The sequence below is a fragment of the Rattus rattus genome, chromosome 11 (genome assembly GCF_011064425.1).
Source record: "Rattus rattus isolate New Zealand chromosome 11, Rrattus_CSIRO_v1, whole genome shotgun sequence".
NCBI classification, from domain to species: Eukaryota; Metazoa; Chordata; class Mammalia; order Rodentia; family Muridae; genus Rattus; species Rattus rattus.
Window position 1 is genome coordinate 3,666,256 of NC_046164.1, and position 14,731 is coordinate 3,680,986.

Sequence of the window (14,731 nt, forward strand, 5' to 3'; positions counted from 1 at the left end):
CCTTGAGAGTAGCACAGGCTACTCAAGAACTTATTCTATAATACAGGCTGACTTTGTACTCTGAGCAATCCCCATGTCCTAGTTCCAGAGGCAAAGGCAGGGTTGGAATTCAAGTCTGGGTCTCACTAGAGATCTTTCTCAAAACACCCAAAAATATAAGGGGCCACTGCCTGCAATAACCCTCTGAAACTTACTGTAACAAGGCATTTTTTTTTGCAATTGTTTAAAAAATTTTAGCATTTTATGTGAATCTAACATATATTTTATGTGCATTGCACCTCTTGCCTACCTGGTGCCCTTGAAGGTTGGAAGAGGGCATCAGATCCCCTGGAACTGGAGTTATAGATGGTTGTGAGCCATTTGGGTGCTGGTTATCAAATCCTTCAGTATCCTCTGCAAGAGGACAAGTGCTCTTAACCCCTGACCCAATATCCAATCAGAACTTGCTATCTATGTGAGAAGGCCAGGGGAAGTAGCCGTAAATCACGAATCATATTATCCCTAATATACATCACATTCAACATTGTGAATGTTTTGAATTGCACATTATAGTGTAAAATGACGTTATTAAGGCAAGTTAACAATCCTAACATGGCAAATTAACTTCGTATATTTATAACATTTCTCAGTATTTGTAGTCAACTTTTTTTAACTTTACTGTTATACAACTAATTTTCCTTCTCAACCTTTCATTTCTTTGAAGAGAGCCAACTAAGGGGGCTGGAGAGATGGCTTAGGTTAAGAGCACTTGGTACTCTTTCAAAGACAGCTAGGTATGCTCGAGGCCAGCCTGGCCTACCTATTCCATTTCCAGTCTAATATGTTCTTTAAAAAAAAAAAAAAAAACAATGCTACAAGTTGAGGTCAGCCTGAGTTACATAGCAAACTCGAGGAATGCATGCCAGTCTTAGGCCTCCCCTCCAAACCAATGTCAGCAGATGGTCCTAAATGGTTCTTACCATTCGTCTTAGGATGGGATGAAAGCAAGCAGCACTGTTCAGTGGAACCCAGTGCTTAGCAGGCAGAGGCAGGAAGCTCCAGTGTTACACGCCAACCTCAGCTACAAGGTGCTGGAATTATAAGCACCACAGGCATGTGCTAGGATTAACCAGCTTGACATATACTAGACATGCATTTTACTAATCATTCAAACCTTAAACCTCAACTTTTTTATTATAGAATATTAACACACTACTCAAGATTTTAATATAGATTATGTCATTTTAGAGGGCTCTTTTTCCAAATAAGATTTCCAAACTGAGGAAAATTTAAGAAAATATGTATGAGGCAAATTACTCTTATGAAAAAGTATAAGAAATAACCCCTTGAAGTCAGATTTAGGTGTATTTTTCTCTTGGGGGGTGGGGTTAGGAGAAGGTCTCACTATGTAGCCCTGTTGGGCCTGGAACTCTATAGACCAGGCTGTCCTTGAACTCAGAGACCCTCCTGCCACGCTCAGAGACATGCACCACCACTGGAACACTTGTTTTCTTTTTTGAGACAGGGTTTCTCTTTGTAGCCCTGGCTGCCCCTGGGATTTTAAGGGGTACGCCAGCACAGCTATCTGTTAAGTCACTTCTTAAAAGGAAGCAAACTATGTAGTGGGCAGAGATAATCTGTAGGGGGGAAGGGGAACTTTTTTATTGTTTAAATAAGTAAAATGTTCAATAATACATCTGAAGTATAAAAATGTATTTGAAATGTTTCTCGTACAAATTTCTAGAACTGTGGCACTATCCTGCTCTCTTAGCCCAGAGATATAGGGCTCAAATCTATTTCCATGCTCCACATTCTAACATGAATAAAACACCCCCCCCTTCCACCCTTCTTCCTTTATCAGTAAGACACTCATTAAGATTATGTGAACACTACTCACATGTGATAGCACTGAGTAGTGTCTGCTCTCCAACTCCATTATTTTAGTCAGAAAATAACTAGTTCTCTCATAAAAGTATTGTGAGAAGGAAGAAGACAGAACTGTGGCAAAATTAAATACAAAATGTCAACATCACAGTTTTGTTATTTTGTGTGAGTAAAGTGCTTTTGAATTTTCTTTTAAGCTCATGGCTGTATTTATAGGCTACCTTCCTCCTAATCTGGGTGTACTACGCAGAGATAGAAACTAAATGTGCATCCACAGCATGTGAGGTGCGCTGGGTGGTTTGAGAACTACTGTAAACTCTACTCCGGTCACTGCAGGATCATGTCACATCATACACTACGACAACCAATGAATGACATTATCAACCTCAGCTGGGGGTGCGTAAGCTTTCATTCAGGTTTTACTGTGTAAAGTTTGTCTAATTAAAAACCAAACTGATAGTATTTGACATGTCCTACGACAGCATTTCTCACATATAAACCATTTATATTTCAACCATGTGAGTACTTTTCCATAGGAGACAGGGCAGGACACATACTCTTCTTGTATACATTATTGTTTATTGTTTCAAGTGGATGGAATATATAATTCCCACTGAGTAGTTTAGTGTGGCCCTGAATCACATATAAACAGGTTAAATGGAGACTTTAATTTATAATCCGTGTATTCATGGATTGACCATAAATCATTTTAAAAACAAACCCAAACACTCCTTTCTGAGTTGGCCCAAGTTAGCTGTTCATCCTTTTCACTTCTACCAACAAATGCAGAGAGCAAGGAGCCTTTCAAACTAAGACATAGATGCTGGAAACGGGAAAACTGCATGTTGACTCTCGCTGACCAGGAAGAGCCAATGTTAATAAGAATCAATAGTATCCAATATAAAATATGCTGAAATCTTTAAAAATAAACAATATATGCTGACTGAGAACTGTGGTGGCTTTTAAGTTGCTCAAAAGTCTGAAGTTTTCCGGTTAGAAGAGACCACTGGTGCCACTGAAGATGCTTCACCTCAGTGCAGCAGCCACTACGGGAAAGGCTTTACACTACTGAGCATAAGAGTCTAACTACGGAGTCATCGTGGCAAAGAAAGTCCAGACTGAAGAGATATGTGTGCGTGAGTTTGAAAAGTGTGACCAATTTAATAAAGACATGGAAAAGCCAGAAATTTCTTCTATCTGCCTTGCTACAAACAAACCCACTAGGGAGTACGCTGGGTGCTGCAGAGCTAACGCAGGGACATCCACGGTTAATGCCCATCAGGTCACCTATGCTGAAATTATACAAGTAGAAAAGTGGTGCTTATTAATAGTTTAATGTATGAAGGAGACATCCAGGTTTCTGAGTATGAAGTACATATCTCACATGAGTTTAAGTCTACATGAAGTAGAGCCTCTAGACTGACAGACTGAAATTTACTTTCTGCTTAGCCTTTTCTGTTATGTAAACAATTGTACATTTATTTGCCATTCTAAAACTTCAGGATCAAGTTTACATAATTTTGCTAAATTTCCGTGTTTGCTCAGAAGCAGTTTACAGTACTAAAACCAACCAGCCAAAGAACAGCTTCAACAGAAAGTCATGTCCAAAGGAGAGGAGGGAAAGAAAGAAGAAAAATAAGAAAAAATGCTAACTAAGGTAAAAACGGATGATAATGGAGAATTGGCTGTCACAAATGTTCACAGAAAATAGGTCAGTTAGTAAGTTCTTCTGCAAAAAGCCTACACACTTCAGTCAAGCACATCAGTAGAATGATTTGGGAGCATAAAAATGTTTCTCGGCCACTTGTGACTTCCTCTGAATGAAAGGAATCTGCAGGCTGACAGGTTTGTCCTCATCAGCCAAGCTGGTTCATGTGCACACTGTTCATATGAGGTGCCCAGGGTCCGGTCCACACCTGCAAACACAGAGCATTTGTGTCACCAAATGCAAACCAGGCAGATTCTTAGGTTAAGATAATACTCGGAGAAACAAGTGTCTATGGACTAAGACAACGTAATCTATCTATTCAATCTTCAACATATAGCCAGATTTGGTGAGACATTTACTCCTAATAAAAAAAAAGGAATTCTCTGTTGTTCAGGCTCATCCTCATCTGGGTAAGAAGTCTTAAGGACAGCTTGGGCTGCTTGAGACCTCTTGTCAAAGAACTGAAGAACAACAAAAGGCAGAGCCTCAGTGGCTAAAAGCATAGAATGCTCTTGCAGAGGACTTAGCCTTTATCCCCAGAGTTCCATGGCACCTTTTAACGGTCTGTAATTCTAGTTCCAAGAACCTCTTCTGGGCTCCAATGGCACAAAACACGCTTGGATACAGACATACATGCAGGTAAAACGATGCACGCACACACCACACTCACCTCTTTCATTTTTCTCTCTCTCTCTCTCTCTCTCTCTCACACACACACACACACACACACACACACACAAATTAGAAAAAAAGCTCTCACACAAATTAGAATAAAAATCACTTAAAAACCTACTATTTCTGAACACTGGATAAATAATACATGGAATACCCAGGGGTTGGGGGTGGTGGTAAAAATAAAGAGCTGCAGCACATTAGGAAATACTAGAGAAAACACAATAATGTCAAAGCCCTGACTGGGAATGAGTCTGGGAACTTGAGAATGGTAAGGTGTGTCCTGTCACTAAACTACACCTTCTAGTTCTCAAATCTTTTCTCCTTGCTTCCCTTTTCTTTTTGAAACCCTAATAAGAGGTGATGCTCAAACAATTTTAAAACTATTTAACAACATAAAGATTGCTGTGAAAGGACGATTATTCAGAGGTACTGAATATACACCAAAGTAACGTAAGCATCAGACAAGTATGGTTCCTTATTCCTATTGTCCCAGGACCTAGGAGGCTAAAGCAGTTGTACCTTAAGATTGGGGTCAGCCTGGGGTACCTAATGAGTGTCGGACAAGACAGAGCAAGATACATCCTGCCCCAAAACAAGTATATAATCATTATTCTAGGTTTTCATATACTGTAAAGCTCTTAACAAAGGAGCAAATTGTAATGTTAATTATTTTACAATGAAGATCACTTTGCATCTTACTATTTTGTTTTTGAAAACAGGGCCTTACTATGTAGCCCTAGATGGCCTGGAACTCTCGATGTAAACCAGGCTAACCCATAACTTAAGAAGATCCACCTGCTGAGTGTTGAGATTAAAGGTGCACTATCACGGCCAGCTATGTAATTAAATTCTTCTACATACCACTTGCTACAGAATAAAATATAAAAACTTCCTATGATTACTTTCACAACAGTAAGTAACATTTTACGAAGATTTCTGATGCCCTTCAGCTATAGTCATTGTCCTCGGCTGGCTGCATTCATTGAGCTCTAAAGCTACCATGCTTTTCCTAAGTCTATTCGCTTCATTCTGTAAGCACGTAAGCGACTGCTTGCTAAATCATCAGCCTTACCGTTTGAGGACCATTGTTTTCTGTGGAACTTGAAACCATCTTTATCAGTGAATTCCAAGAAGGGTCTGCAGAGTGAGGGCCATTAAATATGGGTCCTCCAGCACCATCAGGGATAGGTGCTACCGGAGGAAGCATTGCATTCCCATATACAGAAAAAGGCATACTCTTAAAGAAAGGGGATAGAGAGAGAGAGAGGTTAACATCCAAGTCACTAAATTTTTTTTTCATAGACTCCTACCTCTGATAAACAGTCTTATAAGGACTATGTGGAGAGAACTTTGTCACAGAAAACAAAGTGGCACTTGAGAGGCAAAGGTAGTCTGGGTTACAAAGTGAGTTTCAGGCCAGCCAGAGATACACACATACCCCATGAAAAAACCAAAACCAAAAAACAACAACAAAAAAACAGAAACTAAACAAAAATAATCAAAAGAGCCAAAAGCCCTAAAACTGGTTTTAAAGCCTCATTTGACTTTATGAATTTATAGGTTATTCACAGAAGCTAAAAATTACTCTCTGATATAAACATATTTAGCTAGACATGGTGACCAAGGCCTTTTACCCCAATATCCAGGAGGCAGAAGCAGGTGAACTCTGTGAGTTGGGCCAGTCTGGTCTGCACAGAGTTCTAAAGCTACCTGTTGAGACCCTGTCTCACAAACAAAATAAAAACCAAGTAGAAAGTAAGCCCTAGCCTCATAAAGGGTTCTACGTGGGCTGGAGAGATGGCTTAACACAGTGTTTGCTGCTCTTGCAAAATACCCAAGTTCAGTTCTTAGCTCCTATTTTTGATGGCTCTTGGTTTCCTGTAATCTCGCTCCAACCAACAATGCCTTCTTTGGCCTCAGTGGGCATCTGCATTTATGTGCACATATATATTCACATGTACACATAAGTAAAAACAAAAGTCTAAGAAAACAAAATAAACAATACCCCAACCAAAACAAATAAAGGACTGCTGAAGTAAGAATCCGGTAAATGGCTGGACAGACTCTTAGCCAGTCTGTCCCGTCAAGTACCAGAGGACTTCAAAGCTTATGCACTTAGACATGAAAGATGACCAGGAATAAACAAGAACAAACAAACCACAAGCAAACAAAAAAATATTTTTGTAATAGCAAAAATATGTATTTAAATTACCCCAAGTTTAGGAAAGTCCATGTATCCTGCAGGAACATGCTGATGGAATGTACCAGAAGGAGTTACAATTCCTGTACTATCTCGCTCCATTGCTTGATGCTGTGAAAACACTCCTGGGTCAGACATTGGCCTGTGAATCATGGGATTTCCCATCCCAGGGTTACACCAGTCCACTTTGTCTGAGAGAAAAGAAAGCCAGAAACAAAAGTTGATAACATTCAAAATCAAGACACAGTTAAAAAAAAAAAAACAAACAAAAAGCACTTTATAATTCCTATTTTAACTATACCAAATTGTGAATTCTTTCAAAATAATCTATTTTTGTTATATTTACAACAATACTTCCACATTGCTTAGTGAACAGTATAATAAAACACAACAAAAAAAATTCCACATCTTTAGAAAAGCCTGGTGTAGTAAATCCGTGGGATTGCTTTTCTCACAGTAAGTCTGTGGGAAGAACTACAAGCCAGCTAAGAGCTGTGAGTGTCTTTCGGTCTCAGCACTGGTGTATCCTACAGATCTCTTAGAGACGGATATGACATAAACTCATCCTCAGTGAGTGAAGGAGAGGAGGAGGGAAGTGAGTAAACCTACTCTGCTACGACTCCTAAAGTAAATGTCTGAAGAAAGACGACGCCAAAGAGTTCATATGGAGAATTCCGAAGCGGTCACAAATGTCACTAATTCATATAAAAATAAAATAATAATACACAAAAGAACTGTGTCAGTATTCTAACAATGCAACTGGAATACATCAGTTATTTGAGAGGACCATCTTGGGAAATCTTGACCATGATTGAACATTAATGGACGGTGGAAGATTCACATGAGAAACCCCTTAAATAAACATTTATTCACTTAAATAGCAGCAAAACGACTACAACAAAAAAAAAAAAAAAAAAAAAAAAAAAAAAAAAAACCAACAGCAAAACAACAACAGCAGCAACAAAGCCAAAGCTTCAAGGAAGCCAAAAAAGGACTCAAAGGAAACACCATCACCACAATGTGGCCAAATGAAAATACAAGGAGGCTTCTGTAGGACAGGACAGCACACACCTGCAATCAAGTGTTGAGGTGTAAAGGCAAAAGGACCAAGGTCAAGGCTGGCCTTAGCGACAGTTAGTTAAGGACACTGTGGTGTACGGGAGACTCTCAGTAAACCAGCACTGCTTACACGCATTAGGTTATTTTCAGAGATGAGGCAGTGCAGAGGGAAAAGCACACGAAAGCAGAAGTAAAAGATGATACTCATCTAACTGGAGAGACAGGGACAGAGATCCTTTAAAGGAATGATGAGGGCAGGACAGATGGCTCAGAGAGGAAGAGCAAATGGCTGCTCTTCCAGAGGAACTGGGTTCAATTCCCATCGCCCATATGGCAGCTAACAACTGGCTGCATGTCCAGTTTCAGGGGATCCAATGCTCTCCTTTTCTTTTTTTTTTTTTTTTGTTTTTTTTTTGAGCTGGGGACCAACCCAGGGCCTTGCGCTTTGCTAGGGCAAGCGCTCTACCACTGAGCCAAATCCCAACCCCGGGATCCGATGCTCTCATCCAGCCTCTTAAGGCACCAGGCACACAGTGCTGCACAGACGTACATGCAGGAAGAACACCACACACAAAAGTAACGTCTCAAAAACTCAAAATACGAACCAATGTAAAACCGACTAAAATATTTTAGCTAAATGAATAAACTTCATTTCTAATATAATACAGCACATCATACCTTGATTGCCACCAATCCCTTCAAAGGACCAGATGCCACTATGTCCTACTGATGTAGACAAATTACTCCCGATAACAGATGGAGCTGAAGTTCCAGTTTGCCTGATCCGTGCAGAACGCTCAGTCCCAATCGGAACTGGAACCTTCCTGTCCTGAGAGACACTGCTGGGCTTTTCAGACCCTAAAGGTACTGAGGATGGGGCAGGAGATGGTGCACGAACTCCAGAGGACACTGACTGTGCTGGAGACTCTGGAAAACAATATTTTGAAATAGAATAGAGATATATATTCTGTAAAATATTTAATTTTGTAAAACCAAATCTTAAAATACACATCTTTCTGACAGCTGAGATTTAAAATTATTTTAATTTCCATACAATCAGTTCATACATGCGCGCGCACGCACACACACACACACACACACACACACACACACACACCACACTTTTAATTTTACCCCCCCTTACTTTCACCACTGTCTTGTCCCTGCCCTCCTTCCCCAACAGCCTCTTTCTGGCTTTGAAATAATTTTCTCTTTTGTTACAAGATTGCTTAAGCTGAGCATGATGGTGCACATCTGCAACCGCAGAGGTTCAGTCAAGATGACTGCAGCCAGGCATGGTGGTGTGCACACCTTTAGTCCAAGCCTTCTAGAGACAGAGACAGTGACAGTGACAGTGACAGTGACAGTGACAGTGACAGTAGGTTATCTGGGAGCTCAAGAGCAGAATGTCTATATATAGTCAGTTTCCGGACAGCCAGGGCTACATAATGAAACCCTGTTTCAAACAAAATACAGGAAGACTACAAGTTCAAGGCCAGGCCAGGCTACAAAATAAAACTCTGTCTTTAAAAACAACATATGTGGACATTAAGATCTGATTAATAATAACAATTTAGTTCAATGATATAGTTAGTGCTAACCTGGCATTCATGAGGCCCTGTGCTCAACTCTTAATACCTGACTCCCGCCCACACACATATTTTATAAAAAGCCCAAGGATTTTATGTTAGACTATAATGATCTCAATGCTACAAAGTGGCAAACTACTCATTTAATAAATCACCATTGTATTTAATTAAGCCAATATCTGCTAATAGAAAATCAAAACTTTTAAAAGAACAATGTTTAAAATAAGTGCATCTGCAGATTCTTCTTTCTCCCTCATGAGTGCTGGGTGCTGAGATCAGACCTATAATCTGCCACCATGCCTGGCTCATCAGTGCTAGGAATCAAATTCAAAATACTGTGTATGCTAGGCAAGCACACACCCTGTTCCCTCCAACTGTATTCTTTGCAAACAACTGTGTTTTATGATGAGGTACTCTGAGACTGACTCTCCATGAACTAATATGATCAAATGTCTCAAATCAGTATGAGATTTAGAAAAGATTAGAAGGTATATCACTGGGGATGGGCCTGCTTTGAGGTTTTGAAGGACCCTAGTTCGGGGTTGGGGATTTAGCTCAGTGGTAGAGCAAGCACAAGGCCCTGGGTTCAGACCCCAGCTCTGAAAAAAAGAAAAAAAAAAGAAGGACCCTAGTTTTACAGAAGCATAAGAGCTATTAGGAGGCTTGGCTCGGTAGAAAGTAGGTAGGTTATGAGGCCCTAAGGGCTTGCCCCAGCTTTACACCAACCGCCTCAGGTCAAGATTAGGCCAGTACCAGCTTCCTGCCTCTCAAGGCCAGGCCGAGTTCCATTCTCCACCCACAGTTCTTGGGAGGAGCAGACACATTCATGAAAATCCACAGAATGTACTGACAGTCACCTGACCCTCTGTCCCAGATAGAGCTCAAAGGCATGTCATACAAGTTTAAACTGTAAACTGGATGATGTAACCTGTACCCCTAAAAGTATAAAAACTTCTTGTTACAGCCACTCAGGGTCGCCTTCCAGTCACTCCCCACAAGGGGCTGATTGACGGTCGACCCCCAACGTGCCGGGAAAATAAACCTCTTGCCTTTGCATGGAACTCCTATCTCGCGCCTCACTTGAGGGGTCTCCCGGTAGTTAAGACTCACTTCAAGCCTTACAGTTTCAAAGGCCCAACCACATGCCTTTAATCCCAGGACCGTGGAGGCACGAGCAGGTAAATCTCTGTACATTTCGCTGCAGGATCATCTATACAGTGTGATTCAGGGTAGGCAGAGTTTTATAGATACTTTCTCACAAAGACAAAAAATATAAACAAAACAAAAATAAAAATACCAAAAAACCCTAAGCGGTTCCCAGTTAGTTTTGAAAGGAAAATTATACAGATTTAAGGTTTAAAAATATGAAGTTAAAAGAGTAAGTTTCAAAATTCACAAACTCAGGGCTAAACACTGTGAAAAGCAAGTCCAGGCAGCCCCGCCCTGCCGCTAGGACTAACAGACTATAAAGATAAAGAAAAGGAATGCAGGAACCAGCCCGAGTTATCAGGACTGACCCAAACCATCTGGCAGAAGGGCACCTCCCCCAGCTTACTCAGAGTCACACCTTAACCAGATGTCCTTCAAACCCTGATACCGCCCCTAGCTCCTAAGATCCTGTACGCTCCAGTCAATACGTACTCTCCTGCTGTGCTGTAATCTCACTGCCATGTTTAAATGAGCCAATCACTTATAGCCGCGCCAGAATTAGCCAATTGTGTGTAACCGCGCCAAACCCCCTAGCCTTCCCTATATAAACCCCTGACTTTTGAGCTTCGGGGTCGACACCTCTGTCTCCTGCGCAGGATACGTGTTGACCCGGAGATCCCCGTAATAGATCTCCGTAATAAACCTCGCCTTTGCTTATTACATCCAAAATGGTCTCTCTGTGTCTGGGGTCCGCGATTTCCCGCGACTTGAGAAAGGGTCTCTCTTTGGGGATCTTTCATCTGGGGGCTCATCTGGCATCGGTGTTTCCTGGGGCGCACCATCCTGAGACTCGAGCTAGGATCTTTCAGTTTGTCTCTCTGCCCCCTCCTGTGGAAGAGACCTGCACTCTAGTCTACTGTTCCAGCACCATGCCGCCTGGTCTGCTGCCATGCTCCCCGCCAGGTCACTTATAGACTTTCACCCTCTATGAACTATTTCTTCTTTAAGTTCCCTTGGTCATGGTGTCCCTTCACAGAAAGAAAATAGTAATTAAAATAGAAAAGAGTGTGTTGAGATCTATGCTGACTGTAGAGCCTGGTTCAAGGGGTCTCAGAGGGGAAGAACATTAGCACTGCTGAATAGAGATCTTCCATATGATAGTCTCACAAAAAAAAAAAAAATAGTTTCTTTTTTTTCTTTGTTTGCACTTGTCCTAAGACTGCCTGAGACTGAGAGGTTTTGGACAAATCTGACTAGCAGAAGACATGTCAGGATAGCCTAATACAGACTTCTCATTAGGCTATTTGGAATCACTCTCATGCAGAGATGAGAGAGAGCAGCAGGCTATGCAAAATAAATGAAAAGTGTACAGCTTGAGGAGAAAAAGGGAAGCAGGGAATGTAATGTTGGACTGAAAGAGAGCAGGAGAGATTTTACAGAGAATGGAATGGAAGGAGTAATGCCCTCGGAGTCAGACCCTACCCTACGCTTCTAACTTATACAAAGAAAATGCATAAGGAAAGCTGGGAAGCACAGATTAATGCAAATGTAACTGAAGGACAGGGCCAGGTTCTACCCCAAGCAAGCAGTAGACTTTCATGTGTTGTGAACTCTTTCATGGCTTGTGAACTCTCCTCCTCCACGGTCAAGAAAAGTCATAAACTCAGGTATGTGGAAAGGGGGGAGGGCACCTGGCTGATTTAAGTGTTTTGACAACCTGTTAGAATTATACAAACCCTATACAAAACCCTGTAAGGGGGCTATAATTAAGAAATTGCCTTGAGAAAAAAAAAAGAAAAAGAAAAAGAAAAAGAAATTGCCTTGAGACTGAAGTTGTATTAAGAGTATTTGTATTCTGATGTGGCCACAAGTTTATGGGGGCCAGGGAGAGAAATGTGGTTGAGAATGGCCCCCACAGACTCTTAGGTGTCTCCAGTTGGTAGAACTGTTCAAGAAGGACTAGGAAGTGTGGCCTTGTTCAAAGAGGTGTGACACTGGTGATGGACAGAGGTTTCAGAGGCCCAAATCATTCCCATTTCCCATGATCTCACGATCATGGAGAAAATCTGAGCTTGCAACTAACACTCGAGTGTGTGCTTGCCCACCTGCAGCCATGCTCCTCACCATGGTGGTCATGAACTCTAACCCTTGAACTGTAGGTTTCCTACAGTTTCTTTTGTAAGCTACCTTGGGTCATGTTGCCTTCACAGCAACAGAAAAGTAACTTGGACGGTTGTTATGATGCAAAAGCAAAGGAATCCCTGTATCTAAGACAGTGAAGTCCAGCTTAGGGGGAGAAAAGCCAGTGGAAACCAGGTTGCTATACACAAAACTTTATACATGCCGGTAAGATACTAATTGGAAGCAATTCCTCCTCCTCTCTGGACCAACAGGATTGTTGGTCTTCTCCAATATGTACTTTTGATAATGATCCATCACTATGTACCAAAAACACAGTGGATTTTGCTTGGTTTTGTTTTTTTGATATAGGTTCTGGCAAGTTTCAACTTATACTCCCTTTGCCTCAGCCTGTTGCAAACTGAGAATCAGGGGTACACACTATTAACACAAGCTGTGATACTTTAAAAAAAAAAAAAAAAAGAATTAGTTTATTTATTTATTATATACTAGTACACTGTAGCTGTCTTCAGATACACCAGAAGAGGGCATCAGATTTCATTATAGATGGTTGTGAGCCAACATGCAGTTGCTAGGAATTGATCTCAGTCAGGACCTCTGGAAGAACAGTCAGCGCTCTTTTAACCACTGAGCCATCTCTCTAGCCTATGAGCTGTGATCCTTGACATTGTTACTTTGTGTATGTGCATTAGAAATTCAAATTTTAATTCAATATATTACTAATAAAACATTAAAAGCAGGATGGTGGTGGTAGTGCAGTCCTTAAATCCAAGCACTGGCTAACGCTAACGAGGAAGTAAGTTGTAGCATAGCTAGGTATAAACAGAGAAGCCCTGTCTCAGACAGCCAGGCGATGGTGGCACACGCTTTTAATCCCCAGACTTGGAATCTGAGTTTGAAGCTATCCTGGACTCTACAGAGTGAGCTCCTGGACAGCCAGCACTTTACAGATAAAATTTAAAAGGTGGGGAAAAAATTTTTGTGTTATCTATACAGACAAGTGTTTCTATTTGCATTAGAGACAGGTTTTACATTACTGCCTAGGTTCTTTGGAATTTACTATGGATCTGAGGCTCTATGAAATACAAATTCTCCTGCCTTGGTCTCGAAAGTAGCTGAAATTACAAGTATGTCTCATCTTGCTAGGCTCTCTAGTCACGTGTTTGTAAATCTAGAAGTCATTCTCATCAGTAATTGTACCTGAAGAATATAGTAAGTTAAGAGTAAGTAGGTGTAGAGCAGGGCTGTGGTCAAATGCTACAACACATGCCCTGCTGTGGGCAGGACACTCTAGTTTCATCGCCATGTATCATTCAAAACGTAGGTTTTAAAAGCACTTTCGAAAGATTTTTGTGTATGAATGTTTTGCCTTCATTCATGTGTGTGCACCACATATGTGCCCAGTGACCATGAAGGTCAGAAAAGAGGGTCAGGTGCCCTGGAATGGGAGTTATAGATGATTATAAGCCATCAAAAGAGTGCTGAGATCAAAAGTGGGTCCTCCAAGAGGAGCAAGTGATGTTAACTACTGAGCCATCTTTCTATTCCCAATAGTTTAAAAACTACAAATTTTATAGCCATTACATAGACTGTTAAGAGTTAGAAGTTAAAAAACAAGTTAGAAATTATATTCCTTACAGCATTAAAATTATAATGAGGCTAAAATTCCAAATTTGGAGTGAGCCAAAGTAGCATTGTGGGAACTGGAAGCAGTGAATTTGAGGATAGCTCGGTATACAGGAGAGCCTGTCTCAAACGCAAACGTCCTACACTTGCAGAGCTCAACCCTTTTTGCTTTTAAGGAATCAACTTCTTCCTCTTGGATACAGATACTTACCATTTGATGCTGATGAACATGGAGTCAACAAACTAAGTGGGGAAAAATGCTGTCTGTTAAAGTTGGCAGCAGCAGGCGCTCCTCCAAGGGGTGCTCCTCCAATGGGTGCTCCTCCAAGGGGTGCTCCAGGCCCATACATCTGACCTCCTGAAAGACTTGAGGCAAAGTTTCCCAAATGTGTAGAAGAAGGTGTTACAGAACCATACGGTGCGTCCATGTTGACAATACCTATAATGTAGAAGACGATCATTATTTACAGTAAGTACCCCCAGGAGAGTGCTGGAAAGTACTTCAGTTAATTTAGGAAGGGAGGGAGGGAGGGGAGAAAAAAGAGAAATTCTTAGCTGGGTGTGGTGGCAAACACCTGTAATGCCAGCATTTGGGAAATAGTCAAGGGCATCAGATTAAGATGGTCTTTGGCTACGTAATAAATTCCTGGGCAGACTCACTGTAAGTGAGACTCTATCTCAAACACAGGCACATTCACACACCCAGAAGCTCACGTGGTCATA

At 41.2% G+C, this 14,731-nt stretch overlaps 1 protein-coding gene across 8 annotated transcripts in view; it reads right to left on the reverse strand.

Annotated features, from left to right (window-relative positions):
• Positions 1 to 2,422: 2,422 nt before the first annotated feature.
• Ankrd17 (ankyrin repeat domain 17) overlaps positions 2,423 to 14,731 on the reverse strand; it is a 134,372-nt gene continuing 122,063 nt past the window's right edge. For all 8 annotated transcript variants that reach the window (XM_032916146.1, XM_032916145.1, XM_032916151.1 and 5 more), the window contains 5 exons: positions 14,220 to 14,447; positions 8,184 to 8,432; positions 6,459 to 6,637; positions 5,319 to 5,483; positions 2,423 to 3,779 (listed from right to left, as the gene is read on the reverse strand). In XM_032916146.1, coding sequence (XP_032772037.1) covers positions 3,720 to 3,779; positions 5,319 to 5,483; positions 6,459 to 6,637; positions 8,184 to 8,432; positions 14,220 to 14,447 — 881 coding nt within the window. In that variant the 3' untranslated portion in view covers positions 2,423 to 3,719. The remainder of the gene's footprint in view (positions 3,780 to 5,318; positions 5,484 to 6,458; positions 6,638 to 8,183; positions 8,433 to 14,219; positions 14,448 to 14,731) is intronic.